This window comes from Gigantopelta aegis, chromosome 11 (assembly GCF_016097555.1).
Source record: "Gigantopelta aegis isolate Gae_Host chromosome 11, Gae_host_genome, whole genome shotgun sequence".
NCBI lineage: Eukaryota > Metazoa > Mollusca > Gastropoda > Neomphalida > Peltospiridae > Gigantopelta > Gigantopelta aegis.
Window position 1 is genome coordinate 7503166 of NC_054709.1, and position 24860 is coordinate 7528025.

The following is a 24860-nucleotide window of genomic DNA, read 5'->3' on the forward strand; positions in this document are numbered from 1 at the left end:
TTGTAATGGAGAATGCAGAATGATAAACTCTGTTTAATAAACTCGCAATTTAAAAATATAGAAAATTTAAAATATATTCAGAAATGGTTGCTTCCAAAAAAAAAAATGATAGCGAATTTGGAAAAAATTCCGGATATTTGGCATTAATTCCGGAATTCCGGATATGGCTTAAAAATTCCGGATTTTTCGGAAAATTCAGTGATGAAAACGATATGCAGACTATATTAACCATTATGTAAAAGTTCAAACTAGACCATAACATCAGATATCATTACAATCTGATTGGAAAATGAATCACCTTCGTTTTTTCATTCATTTTCTATTTATTTATTTATTATTTTGTTTTGTTTTTCTGTGTTTTGTTTTTCTCTCATGTATATACTTCTCTTTGAATATTTAATTGTTTGTATATTCTTGTAATAGTTGTAGTCGCCGTTATTGTCATATTGTCATTATTGTATGTTATTAGGAGAGGGCCTTGTCAGTTGGATAACTTGTGCCCAATCCATTTGTACCGTATATGCAATAAAACATGTTTCAATCAATCAGTAACGTATTATATAGAGAAATAGCACCTGAAGACAAATTCAGGGGCCCTTGAAGGTTTTAATTCCCATGAAGCATCTATGCCAGAATGAGATAGCATCATTTGAAATCGGCATATATATTGAACATGCACTATAGTAGTATGCATCCCAGTAGTTAATATGTTCTTTTTCAGCGTTCGATTGGTTGTATTATATTCTTTGTCCCGTGAGAGTCGCAAAATGTTCTGTCAGGCGTAAATCTTTTGCAGAGCTCCACAGCTTAGCATCCATCGTAGTACTCACAGGCCAGATTTGTTGCCCCCCCCCCCCCCCCTCTCTCTCTCTCTCTCTCTCTCTCTCTCTCAGGAAGTGCCGTGGTGTCTTATCTTGTTTTAATTTACCTGTCTAGTTAAAACATAGTTGAAGGCAAGGTTTTCAGTGGAGATAAATGGAGAGGGCGTCAACACCAGATCAAGACTTGACAAGACAAGACTTTATTTACACTCGGGCCGTTACACAGCGGCATAAGAGGAATATGTACATACATATTTTGTATATACACGTGACATGATGGTTGACAGTAAATACATTAATTATAATACATGCACAAACACATATAAACATATATCAGTATATTATGTAATAATACAGATATTTAATACCGATATTCGGGTATCCAAGTACTTATAAACGAATAGATTGTTAAACTTGTATATGGTGCAGTGGGTAATGGTAATATTTTATCAAATATGTTTGGTTTTGATGGTGTTTGTATTCAAAGGCGTTTGAATTCATTAATTATTATATTTATGAAACATGCTAATTTCTTTAGGGTACTATTTCGTTTATTCTCCATTAGTTCTCTAAATTTATAAGTACTTGGTCGCGTATAAAAATATGGGTGTAGCAACTGCACTTTTGAATTATGAAAAAAGGCAAATGAAAAGATAATGGAAATCGTCGCCAATGTCCATTACATTACATAATGTACAAATTCTATCTTCTATGAGTATGTTATTCCAACGTCCAATTCCAACAGGTAGGTAATGGTTAGACGTTCTAAATTTTAAGAGTGTTGTCCATAGTTTTTCTGGTAATTTATTAATATAGCCTTCGAAAAATAGTTGTTCTTTGTATAATCGGTAGGTGTTGCCTCTCAATGACTGTGATATGTTATTTGTCCATGTTTGTAAATACTGATCGCATTGCCTTTGTTTAATTTGTTGTGAGAGACAATCTACTGATATAAAAGATTGTCTTATCCAGATATCACCCATTCCCAAGGTATTCAGTGTGTTTTTAACCAAATTAATCCAGTTATAGTTCGTTCCGTTAGTAAGGTGGTCATTTAACACAATTTTGTATAAAAGAGTAGACAATTGTGATTGTTTTCCTGATATCAATCCCGCTCAGTAGCATACCATTCTTCTTTATATAGTTAACTCGATTGGTATTCTCCCTAACTCTCCATAAAGCATAAATATTGGTGTTGCGTTCTTAACAGGTGTGATGTGTGTTGGAAAGTTTATTTGTACAGAATTAAATATATCAACTTTTGTCATATCCCCATATTTCGCATCCATATAATAAAACTGGCAGAACCATTGAGTCGAACATTTACATTCGGTTGATAGATAGTTGTCCTTTGATTTGGATAGTACAAAGTACATGGCCCTGGTAGCCTGTTGTTTAAGTCTATTCTTAGTAATTCGAAAGTTGTTTAATTTTGTAAAAGTAATTCCTAAGTATTTGTATTCTTTCACATTTTCTAATGTATTATTTCCAATCTTAAAATTATGTTTATAATATCTAGTGTTACCGTTAAAAATCAATATTTTCGTTTTGTTACCGTTTATTTTAAGTTTCCATTTATTGCAATATTGATAAAACATATTTAAGGTGAGTTGTAGGTCTGCTGCAGTGGTTGATAATAGGGCAGTATCTTCTGCATATAACAAGCAAAGCATGTGTAAAGCAATATCTATTGGGTGATCTTGGTTGTCTTTTTTTAGGGGAAACCCCTTCACATCCATGGCTAGATAAATAATCTTCTAAATCATTCAAATACAGGGAAAATAGAATAGGGGATAAATTTTCACCTTGAAGGATACCGTTGTTACATGGGAATAAAGTGGACTGCTGGTTATTTACGACAGTCATTGATGTAAGACCTTGATACATTTGATGGATAATTCTAAAACATTTACAGGTTGTGTTATGCTGCAGTAGTTTATGCCAAAGCTGTATTCTAGGTACCGTATCGAATGCTTTCTCAAAATCTACAAAAGCGCAACATAATTTCTTTTTTCCTTTTTTTCAAGATATCTATTAAGTGATGTAATGTAAAAATATGATCTGTAGTTGAATAGTGTTTACGGAACGCGGTTTGGGCCTCACTAATGGTATTATTTTCCTCCATGAATAAACTTAAACGGTTATCAATTAAAGGTGCGAACAGTTTAGAGCAGCAGCAAAGTAATGTGATTGGTCGGTAATTTTCGGGATGTAGCTGATTTCCTTTGTTTTAAAAAATTGGTATAATAATACCGGTATGCCATTTATTTGGTAAGACTCCATTATCAAAAATAGTATTAAAACGTTTAACAAAAAGTGACATGAGCAACGTAGCGGTTGACTTAATATATTCGTTAACTACTCTGTCAACACCTGCTGCATTATGCTATTTTAGTTGTTTTATAGTTTTCATTATTTCATCTGCACTGAAAATAGTACTGTCATTGTTAACTTCATATAGTACTTCATCCATGTTAAAGGGACATTCCTGTGTTTGCTGCAATTTTTAAGATGTTATCGACTAACAGAGACTTTTCAACGATTGTAATTACATATCAAATATATTTTTCTGCATAAAATATTAGTGACTGTATTTTGAATGTTTCTGATCGTTCTAATATTTGTACTAGGTTAAATTTCATTTTATTTTCTAAAATATTAATTTTTCATACGTATGAAATTATTTAGAGACAAAATCCAGTTTGTCCTTCTTACAAATATTACGACGACCAGAAACACAATGAATATACAGATACTGATATTCTTAACGAGAAAATAGTTTTAATATGTAAGTTTAATCGTAGAAATATTTTATTAGTAGGAAACATCTTACAATGCAGCAAACTCAGGAATGTCCCTTTAATGTCAAATTATTGGTTTCGCCCTTATTTAAGTCGCTGAAATAGTTGGAAAATGCATCTAAAGAAGGATCGTTAACGTTGTTATCTAAGTTATCTTGTTTCTTGTTAAGTATTTTTATAAAAGGCTTTAGGATCATTTGACCGTAACCGTCTCATTTTAATTTCCGATTTAAATTTATGTTGTGAAAAAGCTTTAAATATACTCTTTTTATAAGACTTACTGGCGTTAATTAATCTCATTGTATTATCTGTAGTTTTATTTCTAGCATATATTGTTTTGGCCGCGAGATACTTCGTACGTAAATGTTTGTGTCTTAAGCTGTATCCTAACTGGGAGTGTGCGACGCGAGCGATGCGACAATATTTCTATCCTAACCAGACGCGACCATAACTACCATAAAATTGTTATCAACAGTTGAAACTGCCAAGTAAAAACGTTGTTAGATTAGTTAATATATGTTTGTCGCTCGTGTCGCGCGAAAAAAACAAAAAAATCAATTCCTATCGGTATTTTGTCGCGTGCTCGACTACTTGAATCTGTCGCGCCGTACGCGTGCGGTTAGGATGCAGCAATTGAAATCAATGATTTCTAAAAAAAAAAATCGCTCGCGTCGCACGCGTCCGGTTAGTATGCAGCTTTATCCCGAACCAGAGTCCATATTTTCGAAGCTATCTTAGCGCTTCCAAATCGTAAAACCATCGTAGTCTGTGACGTCACTACAGCGCAAACCATAGTGACGTCATAGCCTACAATGGTTTTGTAGGGCTAAGATAGCTTCGAAAATAGGGGCCCAGGGTCGCTTGTTGTGCGCTGACCTTTTGTTACGGCTGTCACTGTATACACGCACGTGACCGAATGTCGAACCTGCCGTGTCTAAAAATAGATATTTTATCATATCGTTTGCATTTTTAACACGTGTTTTTGTATTAGTAGACTCGTCGTCATGAATTAAGCTCTATCCTAACCGGCCGCGAACGACACGAGCGAAGCATCGCTTGCGTCGCTCGCGGCCGGTTAAGATAGATCTTTAGAGAAATGTTTTCGATTATCTTGTCGTCAGTATTATTTATAAATTCATGATATTTACTAGTAACTCATTTGCGCGCTGTTTCCCTTCTTACACCATTACTATGATCTACAGGATTGTTTGGGTCAGTATTACATTTACACGATAATGTAAGTATTAGAGCACAATGGATATCAGAAAGAAGTGGGTCAAAATTTAAAAATCAGTTACATTTTTAAAAACATGGTGAGTACCTATAGCATAATCAATCAGGCTGCAGTCTTTACTTGTGATTTTATCAATCTATTTATCAGTCCCAGTTCTATCATTGAGAAGATATATATAGGTTATTACCAGAGTGTTTTTCGGTATCGTCAGTATCATATATTAGGAATAAAAATTGTATTATGCGAGTCTCTGGCGAGCATAATACATTATTTTTATTCCTAATATATGATATTGACGATACCGAAATACACGAGGGTAATAATCTCTTTATCATATAAGCTGAAGCTTAATACAAAGTGTTTTTGTAAACTGTACACGCAACTTTAATTCCAGTCCGCCGTTACTAGATATTCAAATGACGTATGCATATGTGGTGCGGTGTATTTTTGAATGGAAATGACGTCAAATTCGAATGACGTCATTTTGGATGTCCTTACATCAAAATAAAGTTATGCCTAACGTTTTTTGTTTTCTGAACGCTGGACAACTTTCAGTGTCGAATTGCCATTGAAATGTTTTTATTTGATGACTATGAATGCATACGTCAATCATGGAGTGTCACCCAAGTACGTTTGCTTAAATGTCAATAAACCTAGTGCCGAGACCTCGACTAATTTACATCTAATTTGCAAAGTTATCAAATTCTTAAAGTATGTCATCTGAAAAATATCACATACTTTGATTGCACTGAAAATATGTTAAAAGTGTATATTTGTTTCTACATGACAGGCTTGTTTCGTGAGAGAGTTGAATTGCTCTCACTCATCAGATGTAGATTTAATTACACCGTCAACGGAAAGCTGATGACGTAATGGACTCTGTGACGTCGAGGTTACGTCACTATGCAGGTCTATAGGTGATGTGTGGTATGCGCACAGAAGGTATTGTTACGAATATATATATATATATATATATATATATATATATATATATATATATATATATATATATAGATATATATATATATTGAGTATATATATATATTATGTAACTTGAACAGATCTAAAAGTTTGACCCCATGCTGGTTAACCCTTCCTATGTCCTGACTTGCCCTATCTCTGGGAATACTGAGTTTGTCAATATTTGTTATATCATTCATAAAATTATTCACATCAACATCATGAGTGTAAACATCATCAAGTGTAGTGTAATCTGGAGAAATCTGGTTCTGGCATTAAAGTCGCTTAGCAGGAGAAGTGGTTTTCCCGATTCTACATTTTGAAATATTTCATTTTCTATAATATAGTGTCATCTTTATAATATGGTGAGCCAGTAGGTGGAATATATACAACACCGACCATTAAACGATTATCTTCATTCTTAGTTTGAGTGTCTGTGATACTAAGCCAGGAGATATATTGGGACTGGGTTTTTTCACCGACTTTAACAATATCAGCTAATTCATGTTTAACACTAACGACAATGCCGCCGGAGGGTCTGATACCTTTTCTGTTGTTGAAATAAGTTGTGTATCCTGGGATAAGATCTGGCTTACAGTTTGTTTTATTGGTTTTGCTTTCTTGAAAACAGTGTGTCATATTGTGATATTAATAATGAGAAATCAGGTATAATTACTTTTTAAACCACAGACATTCAAACTAAGTATTCGCAACTTTGTATAGTCATTGTATATATCAGTGTATGTTATTTCATTATTAACTGAAGTATTAACTTCTGTCATATTGCTTTGATTGTTAACATAAGGCTGGTTAGGTAAAGATATGTTTGTGTTGTCGTGATGCCTGTTTGGTGAAATATGGTGAAATAAAATAATGTTCAGGTTAGCAGGGAACTGTTTGGTTAACTTGTTTTCAAATGTGTGTTTGTTATGGTTGTTGATGTTGTTGATTACTGTATTATTCACTGTGGTCATCTGGGGTTGATGAGGGGTCATAGTTTGTGCAACATGATGGAAACTATGGTATGCAACAACATGTACAATGTTTGTGAACTTGTCACAGGCAAGGCATTAAAAGTATTATTAACTATTGGCTCACTATATACATTCATATCTGTATGTACAAAGATTTGTGAACTTGTCACAGGCAAGGTATTAAAAGTTTTATTAACCACTGGCTCATTGCAAACACTCATATTTGTATCAACAGTTTGTGAACTTGTCACAGGTGTGGAATTAAACATGTTATTAATTATTATGCACGATCATGTCTGGATCACTATGATTATACCTAGGGTAACAGGGATGGACATCATAATATGTCAGGTCATTATATACAACGTGCGATGACCTACCCATGGTAATACTAGGTACTGACATGCTAGTGTTTTATTCTGTCTCATCATATTGACAGCTAGAGTAAGTGGGATAGCCAGCAGAAGATAAAGAGTTTCTTGTTTTACAGGTATCCATAGGTATGTTACTGAATGTATTATTAGTTACCAACTTACTAGGTACATACATTTCTGTCTCTGTTTTTCACAGCTAGGATAAGTGGGGTAAGTATCAGCAGATGTTTGTTTTTTTAGAATTACAAGAATTCATAAGTATGTCACTGTAATTGTCTTTAAATGTTACTTCTCTAGGAACTGGCATGTTTGTCTCACTAGGGAGAATATGGTAAGTATCTACAGAAAATGGGTTTCCTGATTGACAGGTATCCACATCTATATCACTGGAATTGCTATTATCAATCATCTCACTAAGTGCATGTACTGAAATATCCTTATGATATGGACAGCTAAGGTAAGTATCAGCAGATAAAGTGTTTCTTGGGTTACAGGTATTCACAGGTATGTTTTTGGAATTATAATTAGCTATCAACTCACTACTACTAGATATCGACATGTCTTTCCCATGATACTGATAGGCAATGTCACTCAGTTAAGTATCAGTAGATATAGGGTTATGACTGAGTATAGTGCTAGGAGGAAAGTTTGTAACCAGCTTATTAGGTACTTCCTCATTCACTTCATGACCAAAATCACCAATTAGGTAGGTACCTGTATCAACACTTGTATGACTACTGTTTTTAGAATTAAGCACTTTGTAATTAGTATACTGGTTAGTTCCATGTGTTTCTTTTTCTGTTTCTGTATGGTCCATGCCTGTACAAGTACATTATTCTGGGGGTTTACCACAGTTGTAATTAATATCGTGGATGCTTACAGGTAATATCAGTTCTTTATTATAACCATCACAACTTGCACTGGTCTCTTAACAGGTACCTACAATGCTTTGTGGTTTATTCACACAATAATCAGTGTATTGACTAGTACTGTGTATAGATACTGCTGTATCAGCATGGACGTTGTTTCATTAAGTATCGGTATGCACACTGTTATGTGTTTAAAACGCTTTATAATTGATACACTGAGTGTTACTCTGAACAGGCAGCTCTGTGTCAGCATAACAACAAGGCTTTTATACTGCATTAGGAACAACACAAGTGGAGTGAACATCAGGTTTGTACTTGGGAACATGTCTATCTATCCCTTCTGGCCTGTCTTAGGTATTAGCTCCTGTATCTACTGGCATTCCACTGAATCTGTTGCTAGTGGGTACAGTGTTGTTTTGGGTGGGGGAGTCTTGACGGTTTCGTTTCCGTGGTGGTAGTGTATTCCTTTCAACAGTTGAAGTGGGTATGTATCTGGATAGTGGTCTAGAATAAACTTTATCTGGGAATATCTCCTCACCATCGAAGAAGAGATGATCGACTTTTAAAAATGCTCTCCTGTTGTTTCTCCTGGCTTGTTTATAAATACCCGGTAGTATACAACTGTTTGTTTCGTTCTGAGATTTCCTGTGGGTACTGTTCGCTTATGCCAAATGATTTTCCTGCTAGTTTTTTTAGCATCCTTTAAGATTATGTCTTTGTCTCTGAGTCTGACAAATTGGGCCACTATTGTCCTTTGTATATTCTGTGCATCACGGAAAGGACCTAGCCTGTGAGTTACTTTTACAGGGCATCAGTTATGTCTATCTCTTTCTCTAGAAATGTTCCCAATGCTGCTTCAGTGTCCTCATTTTGCCCACCGTCTGGCACCCCATAGAACAAGAGGTTGGACATCATGGTCCTGTGCTGCAGGTAAAGTATCTCATTGTGTGCCTTGTCATATTCCATTTGTTTTCACTCAAACTCTTGGAGAGATAATGTGTGTCTTCATGTGCAGTGCTCATTTTTTTTTTAAAGATCATCTATTGTTTTCTTGAGTTGGTTAATTTCAGAGTTCATGTTATCGTAGGTGTTACTTATAAATTGGCAGCTGTCTTCTACTTTAGATATTCGCTCATGAGCCGTTTTGACACTAGTAGTGCACACTTTGATGTCGATGCTTTCTAATCTTTCAGTTCGTTTGTGAATATCACTGACAGTCAGGTTTAGCCGTGAAATCTGGTCGCATAAAGTCTGAGTCCACAAGAGTGGACTGACGGAACCACTTGACTGCATGTCTACACTTTTTTGCGAAAGCGTTGTATACATTTCAGTGATAGAAATAAGCATTATGTTTCACTAGTCCACCGGACTAGTACATCTACAAATCTACTTGTCCATCGATATTTCTACTTGTCCAGACAAGTTGTTAGTTTTATTCAATAGCAAGGACAATGTTTTTGATTACTCAAAATGAAACAGCTTTATACATTTTACTTGTCCACTGGACAACCACTAAGGTTCAGTCTGCTTGTCCCAGCAGATTATCACTTGTTAGGACAAACGGATAAGTGCTTATTTTGAACACTGCATTTGTTGTTGTTGTTGTTATTGTTGTTCAGGTGGTAACGGCGAACAAGACAATGGCGGACCTGGATGATATTGCGACTGAACCATTCCATTTGTGGGGCCTAGCAGGTGAATATTGGGGTTTCCAAACTAGTGATTTAGTGATATCAACATAGTTCGTATGTGCAGCTTATTTTCGATTTAAGCTCATTAGTTCAACTTGTTATTAGGTGATTTACCTGCAACTTCTTGCCCTGGAAATGTTCGTGTCCTCCATCGTGTCACTTGATTGGCTACTACACCAAGTGAACCTGCTGCTTAATTATTATAAACCATGTGTCCCATGGCCACCTTTTTCACTTGATCATGGATGGGACCTGATGAAAGTGCAATGAATGAATGAATGAATGAATGAATGTTTAACGACACCCCAGCATGAAAACTACATCGGCTATTAGGTGTCAAACTATGGTAATGCAAACAAATAAAGTGATGATCAACATCAATATAAAAATTCAACAGTTAAATTAAAACAGTGTAAAGAACTGTGCAAAAATACAAATATGACAGATATATATATATATAATTAAAAGGTAGAACAAAAGTCAGTATCACGTAGAAATTGTAAAACAAATTCTGGATGGAATGCCTACACTCCACCAAAATGTGTCGCACCGTCAGAGTACACTGACAATGCACACACTGAGGTGGAGGATCTTTCTTCAAGATAAATGAATGGCTCAAGTATGTATGACCGATGCGAGCTCGACACAAAAATATTTCATCCTTCCTGCACTGTCTATAGCAGGACTGCCACTCTCCCAAGACTGGCTTGATAGCATGAAGATTGTTGGCAATCGCACCGTTTCATTCATGTTGCCAAGTTGAAAAGATAAATTGGCTGATATCATGTTTAAAATCAGTATACAATACACCAACCCTGGCATGAGGTAAATCCAAAGCAGACTTGGCAGCAGAATCTGCCTGAAAGTGCAAGGACACAAAACCTATGTTTTCCAAGATATTAGGTAGTTTCATATCAAGCCACGGTTATCAATGGCAACCACGGTAGATTGATTTATTTCAACTTATTTTCGTGCTTATATCCAATTAAGGTTCAAGCACGCTGTCCTGGGCACACATCTCAGCTATCTGGGCTGTATGTCCAGGACAGTGGGTTAGTTGTTAGTTGGTTAGTTGTTAGTGACAGAGAAGAGGGTGTAGTGGCCTTACACCTACCCATTGAACCCTTAAGAACTCGCTCTGGGTGGGAGCCGGTACCGGGCTGCGAACCCTGTACCTACCAGCCTGTAGTCCGATGGCTTAACCACTGCGCCAACGAGGCCGGTACCACGGTAGAAGATGTAGAACATACAACTTGGTATTCGACATAACAAGTGATTCGGAGCCTGAGGAGGACATAACATAATGGACATAAATTATCATTAAAAAACTTTGTTTTCTTTCTATTCAAATCAGTTTGAAAACAAATAAGAATAGCACAGCAACTTTCTGTGTCACTTTCATAGATGAGTTCTGTGAAAATGAAAGCAAGTTATGAATTTTGACAACCAATTTCTTTTATCGTCTGAAATAATTTCAAATGTTATCTAGCACTGTTCTAGTGTGTACAATTGAATTCTGTGACTCCAAAACATATATTTAGACATCGAAAGCATCTTCATACGACAAGCAGAAGCTACAAAAACGTGTTTTGATAATTTTGGTGGCCATCTTGGATTTCGCCACCTGGTGGAGTTAGTCCACACCTTTGAGAGAATTACCCCCGCTAATTTTATTCAGAAGACTTTGAAGATATGAAAAACACCTTCAAACCTATGTCCCCATAAATTGGTCGTCTGCTAATTACTGTCGATCTAATATGCAATTACAGTCTGCTTTTAATGATGTTAATAGTATATTAACGAAACGTTCAGACAATTCAGTGGATGAGACAGATACTTTGGGTTTACTCCTTACTGTTGTTAGAAACTCTCTTTTGGTCGATATTATCTTGACAATAGTTGAAAACTCCGGATAGTCCCTTTAAAATACTGTTTGAAAAGAATGACAACTTTACAGCATTAGTTATCGTCAAAGCACAAAATGGACATCAAATGCTAGTTACCAAATCTGAACGACAAATCTGTTTCTCATAATCAAAACAGCATATCTGTACAAGGCAGAATCGAAAGGGCATTTTGGCAAAATCACGATGGCTTCTATGAATCTATCCGGTGCCTCGTCTATAGGAGAAATGTTACTCCGCAGCAATTCGTTTACAGAATGCTACATCTTTCTTTATTCCCACGTAAGAGGACTGCCATACCCTAGACTAATGTAATTTTTTTAAATCATGCACAGAACAGTGCTCAATGTATTGTAAAAAAATTTTTAGAGTGATGCACTCAGCAATCACTGTCAAAACTGTGATGATATCAGGTGTTTGCATAAAACTGAGAATATCCCGCGTCCGCCATGAGCACGTGTCCTGAATACAGCCTGCTGTCCTCAACTTCCCTTATTTTCATCAAAATGCCGAGATACAAGATTTTCAGAAGATTTTAAAAGCTGAGATACAAGATTTTCAGATGTTACAAGCTGAGATACAAGATTTTCAGAAGATTTTTGAAGCTGATATGTGCAATATTTCAAAGTCGTGATTATCCGAATAAAAGAAAAAAGGCGAAATAGTGGACTATTTGTGGACGGTTTGTGAAAGAGTAGATACGACTAGCTCTATAAAACGTTTCGAGTCTAGACTCAGTCTCAAATGACGTAACTCGCATGCAACGTGTATGTCTTTACCAAGACGATAAAGTGTCAGACTCTATTAAAGTCTTGAATTCAGACTCTAAACGTCTTATAAACGCCAGGCCTGATCGGCAGCTCTAGAAATCTCAATGTTCAATCTGCTTTTAAGATCTTCGTTTGAAGGTCTGACTTGAGACACGTCATGTCCGGTAGACCTTTCTTGGTGAAGCAAACATTGTTTTGATTGGTCGAATCAAATGGCGTGGTTGTCACAAACCTTGACTTAAAAAAACGTCGAGGGTAATGCTTAATGTCATTAAATTCGATTGTGGGCAGCCTTTTAACATATTATTATACTGAGCATTGATATTTAATCATTTTGTGGTACTGTCGTTTAAAATGCTCATGCTAAGGGGAGCTAAAACGTACTGTCCCTGAACATATTACTATATTGATTGTTAATATTTATAGGATATTAAACGAGCTTCTATTTCGTATCATGTTTATGTCCCGAGTGAAATAAGTTTCAATTGTCACGAGCTTTAGCGAGAGACAACGAAAATTATTTCACTCAGGACATAAACATGATAGGAAATGGAAGCTCGTTTAATATCTTATTTATTACCCATTATCGATTTAATGTGAAAGAACCAAAACAAATAAACGTTTACCTTTTAAGGAAACAGACTATGCAAAAAATACTGATAATCAGTGCTTAGCCGTATGACGTCCGATTCTTTCACTACAAAATGTAGTCCCAAATTAAAATTTTTAATTTTCGTGCATTTTGAATGAAAACAAACATTATGGAGAAACATTATTTTCGAAACACAGTATGACCACTTTGCATGGGTTTTTTTTGGGGGTTGTTGTTTGTTTTGTTGTTGTTGTTTGTTTTGGGGTTGTTGTTTTTTTTTTTGTTTTTGTTTTTTGTTTTTTTTTTTTTTTTTTTTGGGGGGTGGGGGTTGTCAATAAACATGGTACATATGCATTTTAACAAATTAAAAAATTATAGAACTTTGTAAACAAATGACAGTCTTTCACAAATTTCAACGAAGCCTAGTTTGTGCGTCCTTGGAATTTGAACTTTTTTGTAAGAGAAATTACGCGAACATTTGAAAAGTTGTGTAAAAAAATTAAACCAGAACTCTGAACATGGATTTAAAATACAGAATGAAGTTAATTTTCATCAGAAGTTTCTGATTTACTTGATATTATGATGCGACGATGCTTTGATCATGGTGAATGGAGGGGCTCATCAATTGACGTCCGGTGTTGACACTGATGTTAAAAATGCCACCATATATTGGTCCTCAAAATAACGTACCCAATATATCACAGTTCGATGATGTAGTGGAACCAAACATTTGATTTTGTGTTTGGAATTGTGCGCGAACAAGCATTTTGCTCATTTCCTTGTGTTGTTCATCTGATATTCTGGCATATGCGTTGACCGATGCAACATTTTTGTGCTCTGACAACTGTATGATATGTCTGGGAGCACAATTATTATCGTTCAAAGTCTGCAGTATTCATTTCCATGTGATGTGGTTTGTGAATCATTTGTGCCCAGTTAAATTCGCAGCTTGTGAACCATGGTTTTCATAAAATTACTCAGTTTGTTTCTGCCCACCGGCTGACGTTTGAACCATAATGCATCCTCTTTTGGAAAAGATCTGGTGTTGCTGGCTAAATAAAAGGGGTGTTGTGGACCTGAGAAATTGGATGGTCTTAAACACTGATATTTTTTGTACAGTGCTATCGGACAGCGGTCTGGCTCAGATGGATTCGCCAAAAGACGAGTGGGTATTTTTCTGACATCTCTGGGATTCGCGCCTGTACGTGTTTTGTTCTGACGTTCGTTGTACTCCAAAAATTCATTATTATCAGTATCAGTGTTTAGAGACACGTCACCCATGTCATCTGTATGTGCGGGAGTACTGATCGTAATCCGAAATGCAGTGTATTGTTCCACCATAGTGTTTGAAGTATTGTATTTGGGGTATTCACACCAAGTTGACCAGATTCCCACAGTTTGTCAACTTCGCTTGGAGATACTGATTCAGCCTCACACGGTTTGTTGGCTTTGCCTTCACGTTTCAGATATTTTTGTTTACATGTGAGTACTTCGCGTGATTTCGAGAAACAGGTATCAACCATTATGGATGGGGTGTAGTTGCAACGTTTTAAATGTCTATCAATGCTGGACCGAATACACCGTAAACTGCTTGGCTCATATTCATTACCAATGGGTTTTCGGACCTTCATAAAAATAATTGCATAAAATCAAGTCTAGTTCTTCTTGTGGGATTGTTTCTACTTTTCGGGTTTCTTGTAGTGATTTTGTGAAATAATTGTTAAGAATTTTTATGTCATATTTTGTTTTTAGGGATATGTTTTTGTTTTCATTAACGGAAATAAACTGTTCAATATCGTCAATCAAATTTTCACTTGCATTGTCATTCTCGTTTCCGGAATGTTATCAAGTAACAAGTCATCTGCAAGTAAATCATCAATAACCTCGTCTGGCAAGTCGATAGCTGAATGTGTATGCGGGGTCGGAACACTTGTCACAGTTTCTGGTATTACTCTGAGCTTAAACCTCGGTACTTGTAATTTACCAATTTTTGTGTTAACCACATATATGTGGTACGTATTTAGCGGTCTGATTTTGTTGATGACACGTCCAGTAAGATCTCCATCAATCTTCATCAAATCATTTATTTTTACCGGAGTTTGTAGTACGGAAGCGGTCATTGTTTCGGTTTATCTGTCAAACGAAATCTAGCAGACGATAGTCTTGTATTTAATTTGATTTGTATATATTATAAGCTAATATCTCTAGAACAATTAGGAGATAATCATATGGGGTTTTTAGATTTGCGGGTGTCGTTGTCTATTTGATCCCGCAAATGTCATTTTTGACAGAAGGCGTTAGCCTGAGATCAAAAATGAAAGATGGTTGCATGATATATGTTACATGTTTATTATTAAACAAATTTTTTTTATAAACAGATCTGGTACTGTGCTCTCGAATAAACGCGATGTCATTTTGTGCATAATGTATTATGACATAGTTGTATAAAACTGTCAATGAAAACAGTTGATAAATGAAATAACATGGTCATAACATGAGACAAGTGACGCGGAGATGACTAAGTGACGCCGAGGTGTTACGTCCCACTTGGCGTTCTAGTAGGACGTATTACTTTGATATGTACTAAGATATTTTTAACTATATGAGTAATAATTAATCATTTTGTGGTACTGTCTTTCAAAATTTACATGCTACGGCGAGCTGAACATCACTCTCCTTGAACTAGATTCAGAGAAATGATGTGGATCCTGAGCGATAGCTCCAAATAAACGACTGAATCTCTTGTCATCGTTTGTTATTTCCTTTTCCCCCCAGAATATCTCAAAATGGCGTTTGACTGTGGCGTTTTTCAAAAGTTGAAGAAGACTCGCCAGGTACAGGAACCCACTAAACTCCCCGAAGACGTCATAGAGCCGACCAACAAGGAAAACAGGGTGGCCAATTTCTGTCGAAGTCCTGACTGGAAGGAGTTTGAAGGGGCATTCGCTTCAGGTAGGGGTTACTTTACAATCGTCATATTTCCTAAACTTGTTCTGCTTGTACGTAGCCGTATACATTTAGCTAGATTCATTGTGTACCATGTCTGGAAAATAATTCACTTGTTGTTTTTCCATAGATCCATGTTTGAAGGATAATTATTTGTAATATGAAGTAAATTCTTAAGCTTATTGATAGCAAAGGAGTTATTTTAAAAACAAAATACAGTTGGTTTTTCGCCACGTGTGCAAATGGTTTAGCTGTAATGAGGGGTTTTTTTATTCATGCACAAGGTTTTATTTTCCCTGTGATAAAAGTGGGGCGCGATCATTTTGAATAATTTCCAAACAAGCTGATTTTGTGAAAAATTTAATAGCTAAACCTTGATTCAAATGAGATTTTGTGTAAGGTTTGATGAGCAAAGTTTCCATAAATATATGGGATATATATCCGCCAACTCCCGCTTGGGTGTGGTTTGTATGAGCGTTAACACTGTCATAAATCGGAATCATTTTGGACTTTTGGACATATTATGATGGAAAAGTAACACACACATTTAAATAACAATATTTAAAATGAGTCCTTTTTATAATTATGAGCCTATTTGCACTTTCGTTGAGACTAAAAATACCTTACCTTTCTTTATTTTTAAGCCGTAATTGGGCATTTAGGATCCCAGGGTCTGGCATGTATAAATCTCAGCTGAAGATTCACAAATAACGGTAGTCTCCTACCTGTAGACCTATATAGTGATACATTTAGTGCTCCAACTTTCTCTTTTACCGGCCTCGGTGGCGGCGTGGTTAGGCCATCGGTCTACAGGCTGGTAGGTACTGGGTTCGGATCCCAGTCGAGGCATGGGATTTTTAATCCAGATACCGACTCCAAACCCTGAGTGAGTGCTCCGCAAGGCTCAATGGGTAGGTGTAAACCACTTGCACCGATCAGTGATCCATAACCTGGTTCAACAAAGGCCATGGTTTGTGCTATCCTGCCTATGGGGTGCGCAAATAAAAGATCTCTTGCTGCTAATCGGAAAGAGTAGCCCATGTAGTGGCGACAGCGGGTTTCCTCTTACAATCTGTGTGGTCCTTAACCATATGTCTGACGCCATATAACCGTAAATAAAATGTGTTGAGTGCGTCGTTAAATAAAACTTTTTTTTTTTTTTCTTTTTTTTTCCAACTCTCTCTTTTGTACGTTTTTTATTTTGTCTTTCTCCTTTTGCTTCTTCACTTTCATTTTAGATTGACGTACAGAGAAATATTGTTCTTTATTAGTTACCCTATTTTTCTCTAAAACCGTGTATTATGATTGAAAGGGGAAGGCGCTAATCATATTATAGGACTCTTTCGGTCGCTAATCCCGTTACCAATATTGTCTTTAACAAAACAAACATTTAAATTTGACACAATTGATGTGTGTGTTATCGTATGGCATTTTGAACGTGTGTGTGTGTTATCGTATGGATTTTTGTTTCTAGTGTACTACCTGTATACTGATGTAGAACGGAATACCACATTAAGTAGTGTACTACCTGTATACTGATGTAGGACGGAATACCACATTAAGTAATGTACTACCTGTATACTGATGTAGGACGGAATACCACATTAAGTAGTGTACTACCTGTATACTGATGTAGAACGGAATACCACTTTAAGTAGTGTACTACCTGTATACTGATGTAGGAGCGGGACGTAGCCCAGTGGTAAAGTGCTCGCCTGATCCGCGGTCGGTCTAGGATTGATCCCCGTCGGTGGGCCCATTGAGCTATTTCCCTTTCCAGCCAGTGTACCACGACTTGTATATCAAAGACCGTGGTATGTGCTATCCTGTCTGTGGGATGGTGCATATAAAAGATCCTTTTTCACTAATGGGGAAAATGTAGAGCGGTTCCTCTCTAAGATTATATAGGGTCAGACGATATTTTCGACATTATTTTCTGAATGTCAATTATATTAGCTAACCATAATGTCACGCATGGTATTGTTCCATTTTGACGAAAGTGGGTCTAAGCAACACATAAATGAATTAAAATCCACTGTCATTGACACTGTCGACTAGTTCTAATGGCAAAAACATGCTTACATTTGCACGTAAATTAGGGCGAAAGTGAAAGGTCTGCTAAGTGCCCATAACTTGCTTTTTCACAAAGCGCTTCATTTGCACGCTTTGCATGTGTATTCCATGTTCCCAATGCTGAATTTCTGTATAATTGGAGCTTGCGTTCGTGTACGGTGCACACTCCAAATTCGACAATGGTATGACTTCAACTGACTATCGAAGATCGAGGAAGGGTTATTGCTTGGCTTCAGGATGGCAATACGCAAAGAAATGTTGCTCTGAGACTTGGTGTCAGTCAGAGTGTCGTTGGCCGACTGTGGCAACGGTACCAAGTAACGAATTCTGTTCGAAATCGTCCACGTTCGGGAAGACCCCGAAGCACTACAAATAGAGAGGACCGCTACATCACCAATATGGCTCTACGTCAACGCACAACCACTGCACGCCGATTACGTGACAATCTGCGGACTGCGACTGGAACTCGAGTGTCTGATCAAACCATACGCAATCGTCTGAGAGCCAATAATCTACGCTGCCGTTGCCAGGCTGTTCGACCACCACTCCTACCACGTCACAGAACGGCCAGACGTCACTGGTGCACGCTTCATCTGCGGTGGCAACGTGTTCAGTGGGGTCGAGTGATGTTCACTGATGAGTCCAGGTTTAGTCTCCAGTTCAACGACGGTCGGGTTCGTGTCTACAGATGTCCTGGGGAGCGCTTCGCTGACGTTAACGTTAGACAACGTCACCGGTTCGGTGGTGGCAGCGTCATGGTGTGGGGCGGCATCTCTATCCACCACAGGACCCCCCTCTATGTGGTGGATGGCAATCTGAATGGAATCCGCTATCTGAATGAGATTATCCGGCCGTTGGTTCTCCCGGGCCTTCAGCAGATTGGCGGCGGGGCAGTTCTGCAGGATGACAATGCCAGACCCCACCGCGCCAGGGTGGTAACGGACTTTCTCAGACAACAAGGTATCGCCAGGATGGATTGGCCAGCATATTCGCCTGACTTGGCCCCAATAGAGAACGCCTGGGACGAATTAGGCAGGAGAGTTCGGGATAACCATGCCCTTCCGGCCAACCTTCATGATCTGGGTCAACTTCTTATGGCAGAATGGCAGGCCATTCCCCAAGAGTTCTTCAGACGTCTGATCAACAGCATGAGGCAACGATGTGTCGAGTGTATTCGCGCCAGGGGTGGATTCACACACTATTAAACGAATGTTCTAATGTGTAAAATCCATGTTTGACAACCTTCAACTTTGACAGCATGTCATGTGACTTTCTTGTATACAGTGACGTTTATTTGTGGGTTTTTGTAAATATGGAACAATAAAAAAAAAATTTGGTGTAGTTTACATCATCAATCTAATACACTCTGAAACTTATTTGGTTATAAATTTTTGACCCTTAAATTCTTTTGAGTAGTATATATGTCAAAATTACTAAGTGTTTGACATCCAATAGCCGATGATAAATAAATCTATGTGTTCTAGTGGTGACGTTAAACAAAACCAACTTTAACTTTAATTTTTATGCTGCTGTTTACTGACAGGTGCTTCTCTTTTTGGCCGCTTGAAGTAAAGAGTGGTTGTTGTTTCTTGTTTGTCATATTTATTTATTTATTTACTGATTTATTTAATTTTGTGCAATGACTCACAAAGAATATTCTCTTCTTCCAAAGCAGGGCCCATTTTGAAGCGCTACGAAATCGTAAAACCGTCGTAGGTTGTGACGTCACTGCAGCACACGCCATAGTGACGTCATAGCTTACGATGATTTTACGATTTCGTAGGCTAAGATAGCTTCGAAAATATGGGCCCAGAAAGTTAATACATGTAATTGTTGTGGGGTTGGCGGTTGGTTTCTATAATATAATCTGTAAAATAGTTTATTTTCGCAGGATTACCTTTTCGCGAAAATGAGTCAATTCGCAAGATGTACGTTAAAGGCGCAGACTCTAGTTTCAGCCCGTGAAAATGGACACTACATTTAATTAATGCATAGATTTTGATATAAAAGAAAGAAAGAAATGTTTTATTTAACGACGCACTCAACACATTTTATTTACGGTTATATGGCGTCAGACATAATGGTTAAGGACCACACAGATTTTAAGAGGAAACCCGCTGTCGCCACTACATGGGCTACTCTTTCCGATTAGCAGCAAGGGATCTTTTATTTGCGCTTCCCACAGGCAGAATAGCACAAACCATGGCCTTTGTTGAACCAGTTATGGATCACTGGTCGGTGCAAATGGTTTACACCTATCCATTCAGCCTTGCGGAGCACTCACTCAGGATTTGGAGTCGGTATCTGGATTAAAAATGCCATGCCTCGACTGGGATCCGAACCCAGTACCTACCAGCCTGTAGACCGATGGCCTAACCACTACGCCACCGAGGCCGGTCAGATTTTTATATAGACTTCAGCATCTTTAAAACACAACACAAAAACAAGTTTTTAAAATTTGAATCAGTTCGGCCGCAGCAAACAGGCTGGTAGGTACTGGGTTCGGATCCCAGTCGAGGCATGGAATTTTTAACCCTGAGTGAGCGCTCCGCAAGGCTCAGTGGGTAGCTGTAAACCACTTACACCGACCAGTGATCCATAACTGGTTCAACAAAGGCCATGGCTTGTGCTATCCTGCCTGTGGGAAGCGCAAATAAAAGATCCCTTGCTGCTAATCGAAAGAGTAGCCCATGTAATGGCGACAGTGGGTTTCCTCTCAAAATCTGTGTGGTCCTGAACCATATGTCTGACGCCATATAACCGTAAATAAAATGTGTTGAGTGCGTCGTTAAATAAAACATTTCTTTCTTTGGTTCGCTTTTGCATTAGCGGCGACTGTTGGCTCCGAATTGACGAAAATATTGAAAACTGGGATGGGCGTCGACCTTCCAGTTTGATTAATAGCCGTAGCACGACTCCGATATGAGGTCATCTGGCTGATACCAGTGTTAGCGGTAAAAGCGCTTGTCTCGTGTTTTCTTCCCGTTAGTATGTACATTGCCCACTTTTCGCTTTCAATTAACTCTCCCCACCCCCATGACGAATTTGTATAACATGTTTTTTAATATGAAACTGTACATCATAATTAACCAACCAGTTGACTTATAGCTGCAAAACGGACATATTTGCTATGTTTCAAAAGTTCTTGTGCCTTATTTGGAACTTGTTCAAGCATTATGCTTATGTATACAAGAAAAGCCGTTGTCCAAGTGTGGATGTTTTGAATGGGTTAGTTGGGAGAGTTGATAATTGCGAGATGGCCTTCACTAAACACTATTTCGCCCTTTGATGTTGTGCTATCAAACTCCGTTGCAGACTTGAGAAGCAAGGCCATTTCGATATACTCTCCTCTCCAAATTTTCTCCTTTAACTTTAGCGGAATGTCGTCTGCTACACTATCAAAACTACTCTCCTCTAGTACGTGAATGGTATCATTATTTACATCCCGAGGAGGCGCCGAGAGTGGAGGAAGGGAGGACGGGGGTGAGGATTCTTAAACAGAATGGGTGTGCTGTAAAATTCTATCAAAATTTATTGTCGGTACCTGCATCCCATTGCCACTACTACCGTGTACACACTCACCGATCACATTCTCCGCGACAGGAACTGCGCTTGGTCCCTTCCTGGTAGGAGTCGGTTCTTCAACTTGATTAGAAGTTGCTTTCCTTCTCTTCTGGCGAACACCTTGTGCTCTAGCTGGCGTCCCTCGTTTTAATGACACCTGTGACCGCTCGGACATGGCCGATTGTGGGTTTTTTCCTCGAGGCATGTCTGTCACTCAGTAAAGAAATAATACAAATAGTCCTAGAAATATAGTTTATAAACAGTTTTGCATTTGATTAAAACAAATAAAAAGTCTTAAAAATCAGAAGACATCAATTTGAATTACAGATGATGAAAAAGTACTATGATATTTATAGGATAATTCTATGCTAAATTTCCAAACACGTCTATCCGACCGGCGGAGGTCGATCCTAGAATGACCGCGCATAAAGCTAGCACGTTACCACTTGGCTAAGTCCCACCCTTTAGAGATGTGTAGGAGCGAGTACCTTTGAATGTTTGTCGATCTTTATTGAATGTTTAGCCTCCATTCCGGTTCCATATAGCCCTGCTATTATACAAAGAATAATCTTTCCGTATTCTAGAATCAGGTTTCTTTTCTTTCTCTCTCTTTGATTAAAAATAAGATAAAGCATCAAGGAAATTTCGTGAATACTTTTGGCGTGTCGCTGTGTGAAGAGGAAGTCCGGTAGAACTAGGCCATGTCAATATTTACCCATCATAATCGATCTACGATCGACTGAAACCAAAGAATCCATACCAAGTGATTGGGTAATGTCCGCGTTATTCCATGTTGAGGGGAAGCGTTTACTCTAGTAGTTAAGTTAAAGTTTGTTTTGTTTAACGATACGACCAAAGGATATTTGTTAATTAATCATCAGTTACTTGATTATCTAGTCCGAAGGGACGTAGAACGTGTGGTTCTTTCTACGTCCGAATATTCTTACATACCCTATATAGATATAGCTGGTATTCAAAACTTGTGGCGCCATGTTTCAACCGTTTCTCAACCGAAATAGTGCAACATATGAACACACAAACCAAAAATGTATAACCTACCGTACTCACAAAATCCCGATTAAAGTATTTGCATCATTATTAACTAAATAAATCTTCCAACGACAACATAAAACATTTGCCCGCCATTTTAAATTTGCTGTAATATAAAGGGAAGCAACTTACCCTCCACATTAAGAAATATACAGACTCCAAACCCTGAGTGAGTGCTCTGCAAGGCTCAATGGGTAGGTATAAACCACTTGCACCGACCAGTGATCCATAACTGGTTCAACAAAGGCCATGGTTTGTGCTATCCTGCCTGTGAGAAGCGCAAATAAAAGATCCCTTGCTGCTAATCGGAAAGAGTAGTCCATGTAGTGGCGACAGCGGGTTTCCTCTCAAAATCTGTGTGGTCCTTAACCATATTTCTAAATAAAATTTGTTGAGTGCGTCGTCTTTTGCGTTTTACAAAAACAGTTTTTAATTTAACGACATAACAACACGTTGTTCAATCTATGATCAAAACTCTTTTCATGGATTTGCTTAACGTTAAGAATCATAATCTGCGGCAGCCATGTGTAATGTTTCAAATACGATGTGACGTAATTTGTAAATCATGCATGACTTTAGTAACAAAAAGGCGCTAACTTCAGTAAAAATAAAAAGGGAATTCCCCATTTACAAGTTCCGGTCCAGAGTGCACATATGTGTGATGAAAGATACATTTATCACACGGTTTCAAAATGTATTTATCACTATAGTAAAATTTAATAGGTATGTAATAAAAGTATTGACTTTGTGTGTTCCCTGCACTACTTAATAACGTTGACACTTGTGCTGTGGAGGAAACTCGCTGTATTTGTACGTCAGCACCAAGGGATATTTTTGTATGCACTTCCCACAATTTATATTAATTTTTTATTATCTTACCTTACGTAAACGCTGATTGGCTCCTATTTTTGTAGCGAGGAGGGGGGCAGGCAGCCCGAATCTGCATAACAACATTTATTCGAATTACTACGCATTTTTAAATGGATTACAAAAAAATTTGAGGTTAGAATGACGGAACTACGTGGTAAAAGAAGGCCTCATGTTAGCATAATTTGCTCGAATATCTGTATCGTTTTTGCCGGTATTTGATGTTTGGTTTCTCCAGCATATAATGGGTAGTTCAGCAGTACGTGACAGTCCTTTTCATTGTTGTTAAGACTACTAAAATATGCATTAGAATGCATCCCGAGCTGATAACAACACGCCGCGTAATTGAAATGAACGAATGAATGTTTAACGAGATACCAACACGAAAGACAATCATCGGCGTTTGGATGAGTAATAACGGTAAATGAGTGCACGCGCTGAACACATACATTATAGAATTGTTTCTCTTTAGCAATTTTCGCGGTTTTGAGAGTCAAATAGTGTTAGATTAATCCGGTGTTACAGATCAAACATCTATACAAACTATCGAACGCTTTTTAATAGACAATTTTATTTTGTAGCAGAACAACTGTTACTCAAACAAATTGGATTGGGGGGGGGGGGGGGGGGGGGGTTTTCGTTGGGAAGTTCAATCCAATATGCTCTAAACGTAACACGTAATGAACTGAAAATTTTAGATTTGTTTTAAACACGATATGTTGATACTCATCATTGAAGAATTAATCAAAGATTGGCATTAAAATATCGCCACTTATCTGTTTTTTCGCTGGGAAGTTCAGTTTCATTACGTGTTATGTTCTTATGAATTGAAAACAGGCTGTTTGGTTTTAAACAGATTGTGCTGATACCCATCATTGAAGAATTAACTAAATAAACAAACTTCCCATCAAAGATTGGCATTAAAATATCGCCACTTACCTTTGTTTTCGTTGTGAAGTTCATTTCCATTAATGTTATGTTCTTATGAATTGAAACAAAAGGCTGTTTGGTTTTAAACAGATTTTATTGATACACATCACTGAAGAATTAACTAACATTAATAAACAAAATTCACATCAAAGATCGACATTAAAATATCGCCACTTATATTTTTACGTTGTGAAGTTCATTTTCATTAATGTTATGTTCTTATGAATTGAAAAAAAAGGCTGTTTGGTTTTAAACAGATTATATTGATACACATCACTGAAGAATTAACTAACATTAATAAACAAAATTCACATCAAAGATTGACATTAAAATATCGTCCTTCCATGTTACGCACTACAGGCATGTATATTTGCAGTCTGCAACAATCGATCTCATGCAGTTTGTAGACACTTTATGCTATGTCGAGCAATATTCTTCCT

General features: G+C 37.4%; 1 protein-coding gene across 1 annotated transcript in view; it reads left to right on the plus strand.

Moving 5' to 3' along the window:
- Positions 1-15505: 15505 nt before the first annotated feature.
- The window catches only part of LOC121385367 (glutamate decarboxylase 1-like), a 43365-nt gene continuing 34010 nt past the window's right edge, over positions 15506-24860 (plus strand). Inside the window, exon 1 of the mRNA XM_041516025.1 lies at positions 15506-15942. Coding sequence (XP_041371959.1) covers positions 15777-15942 — 166 coding nt within the window. The 5' untranslated portion in view covers positions 15506-15776. The remainder of the gene's footprint in view (positions 15943-24860) is intronic.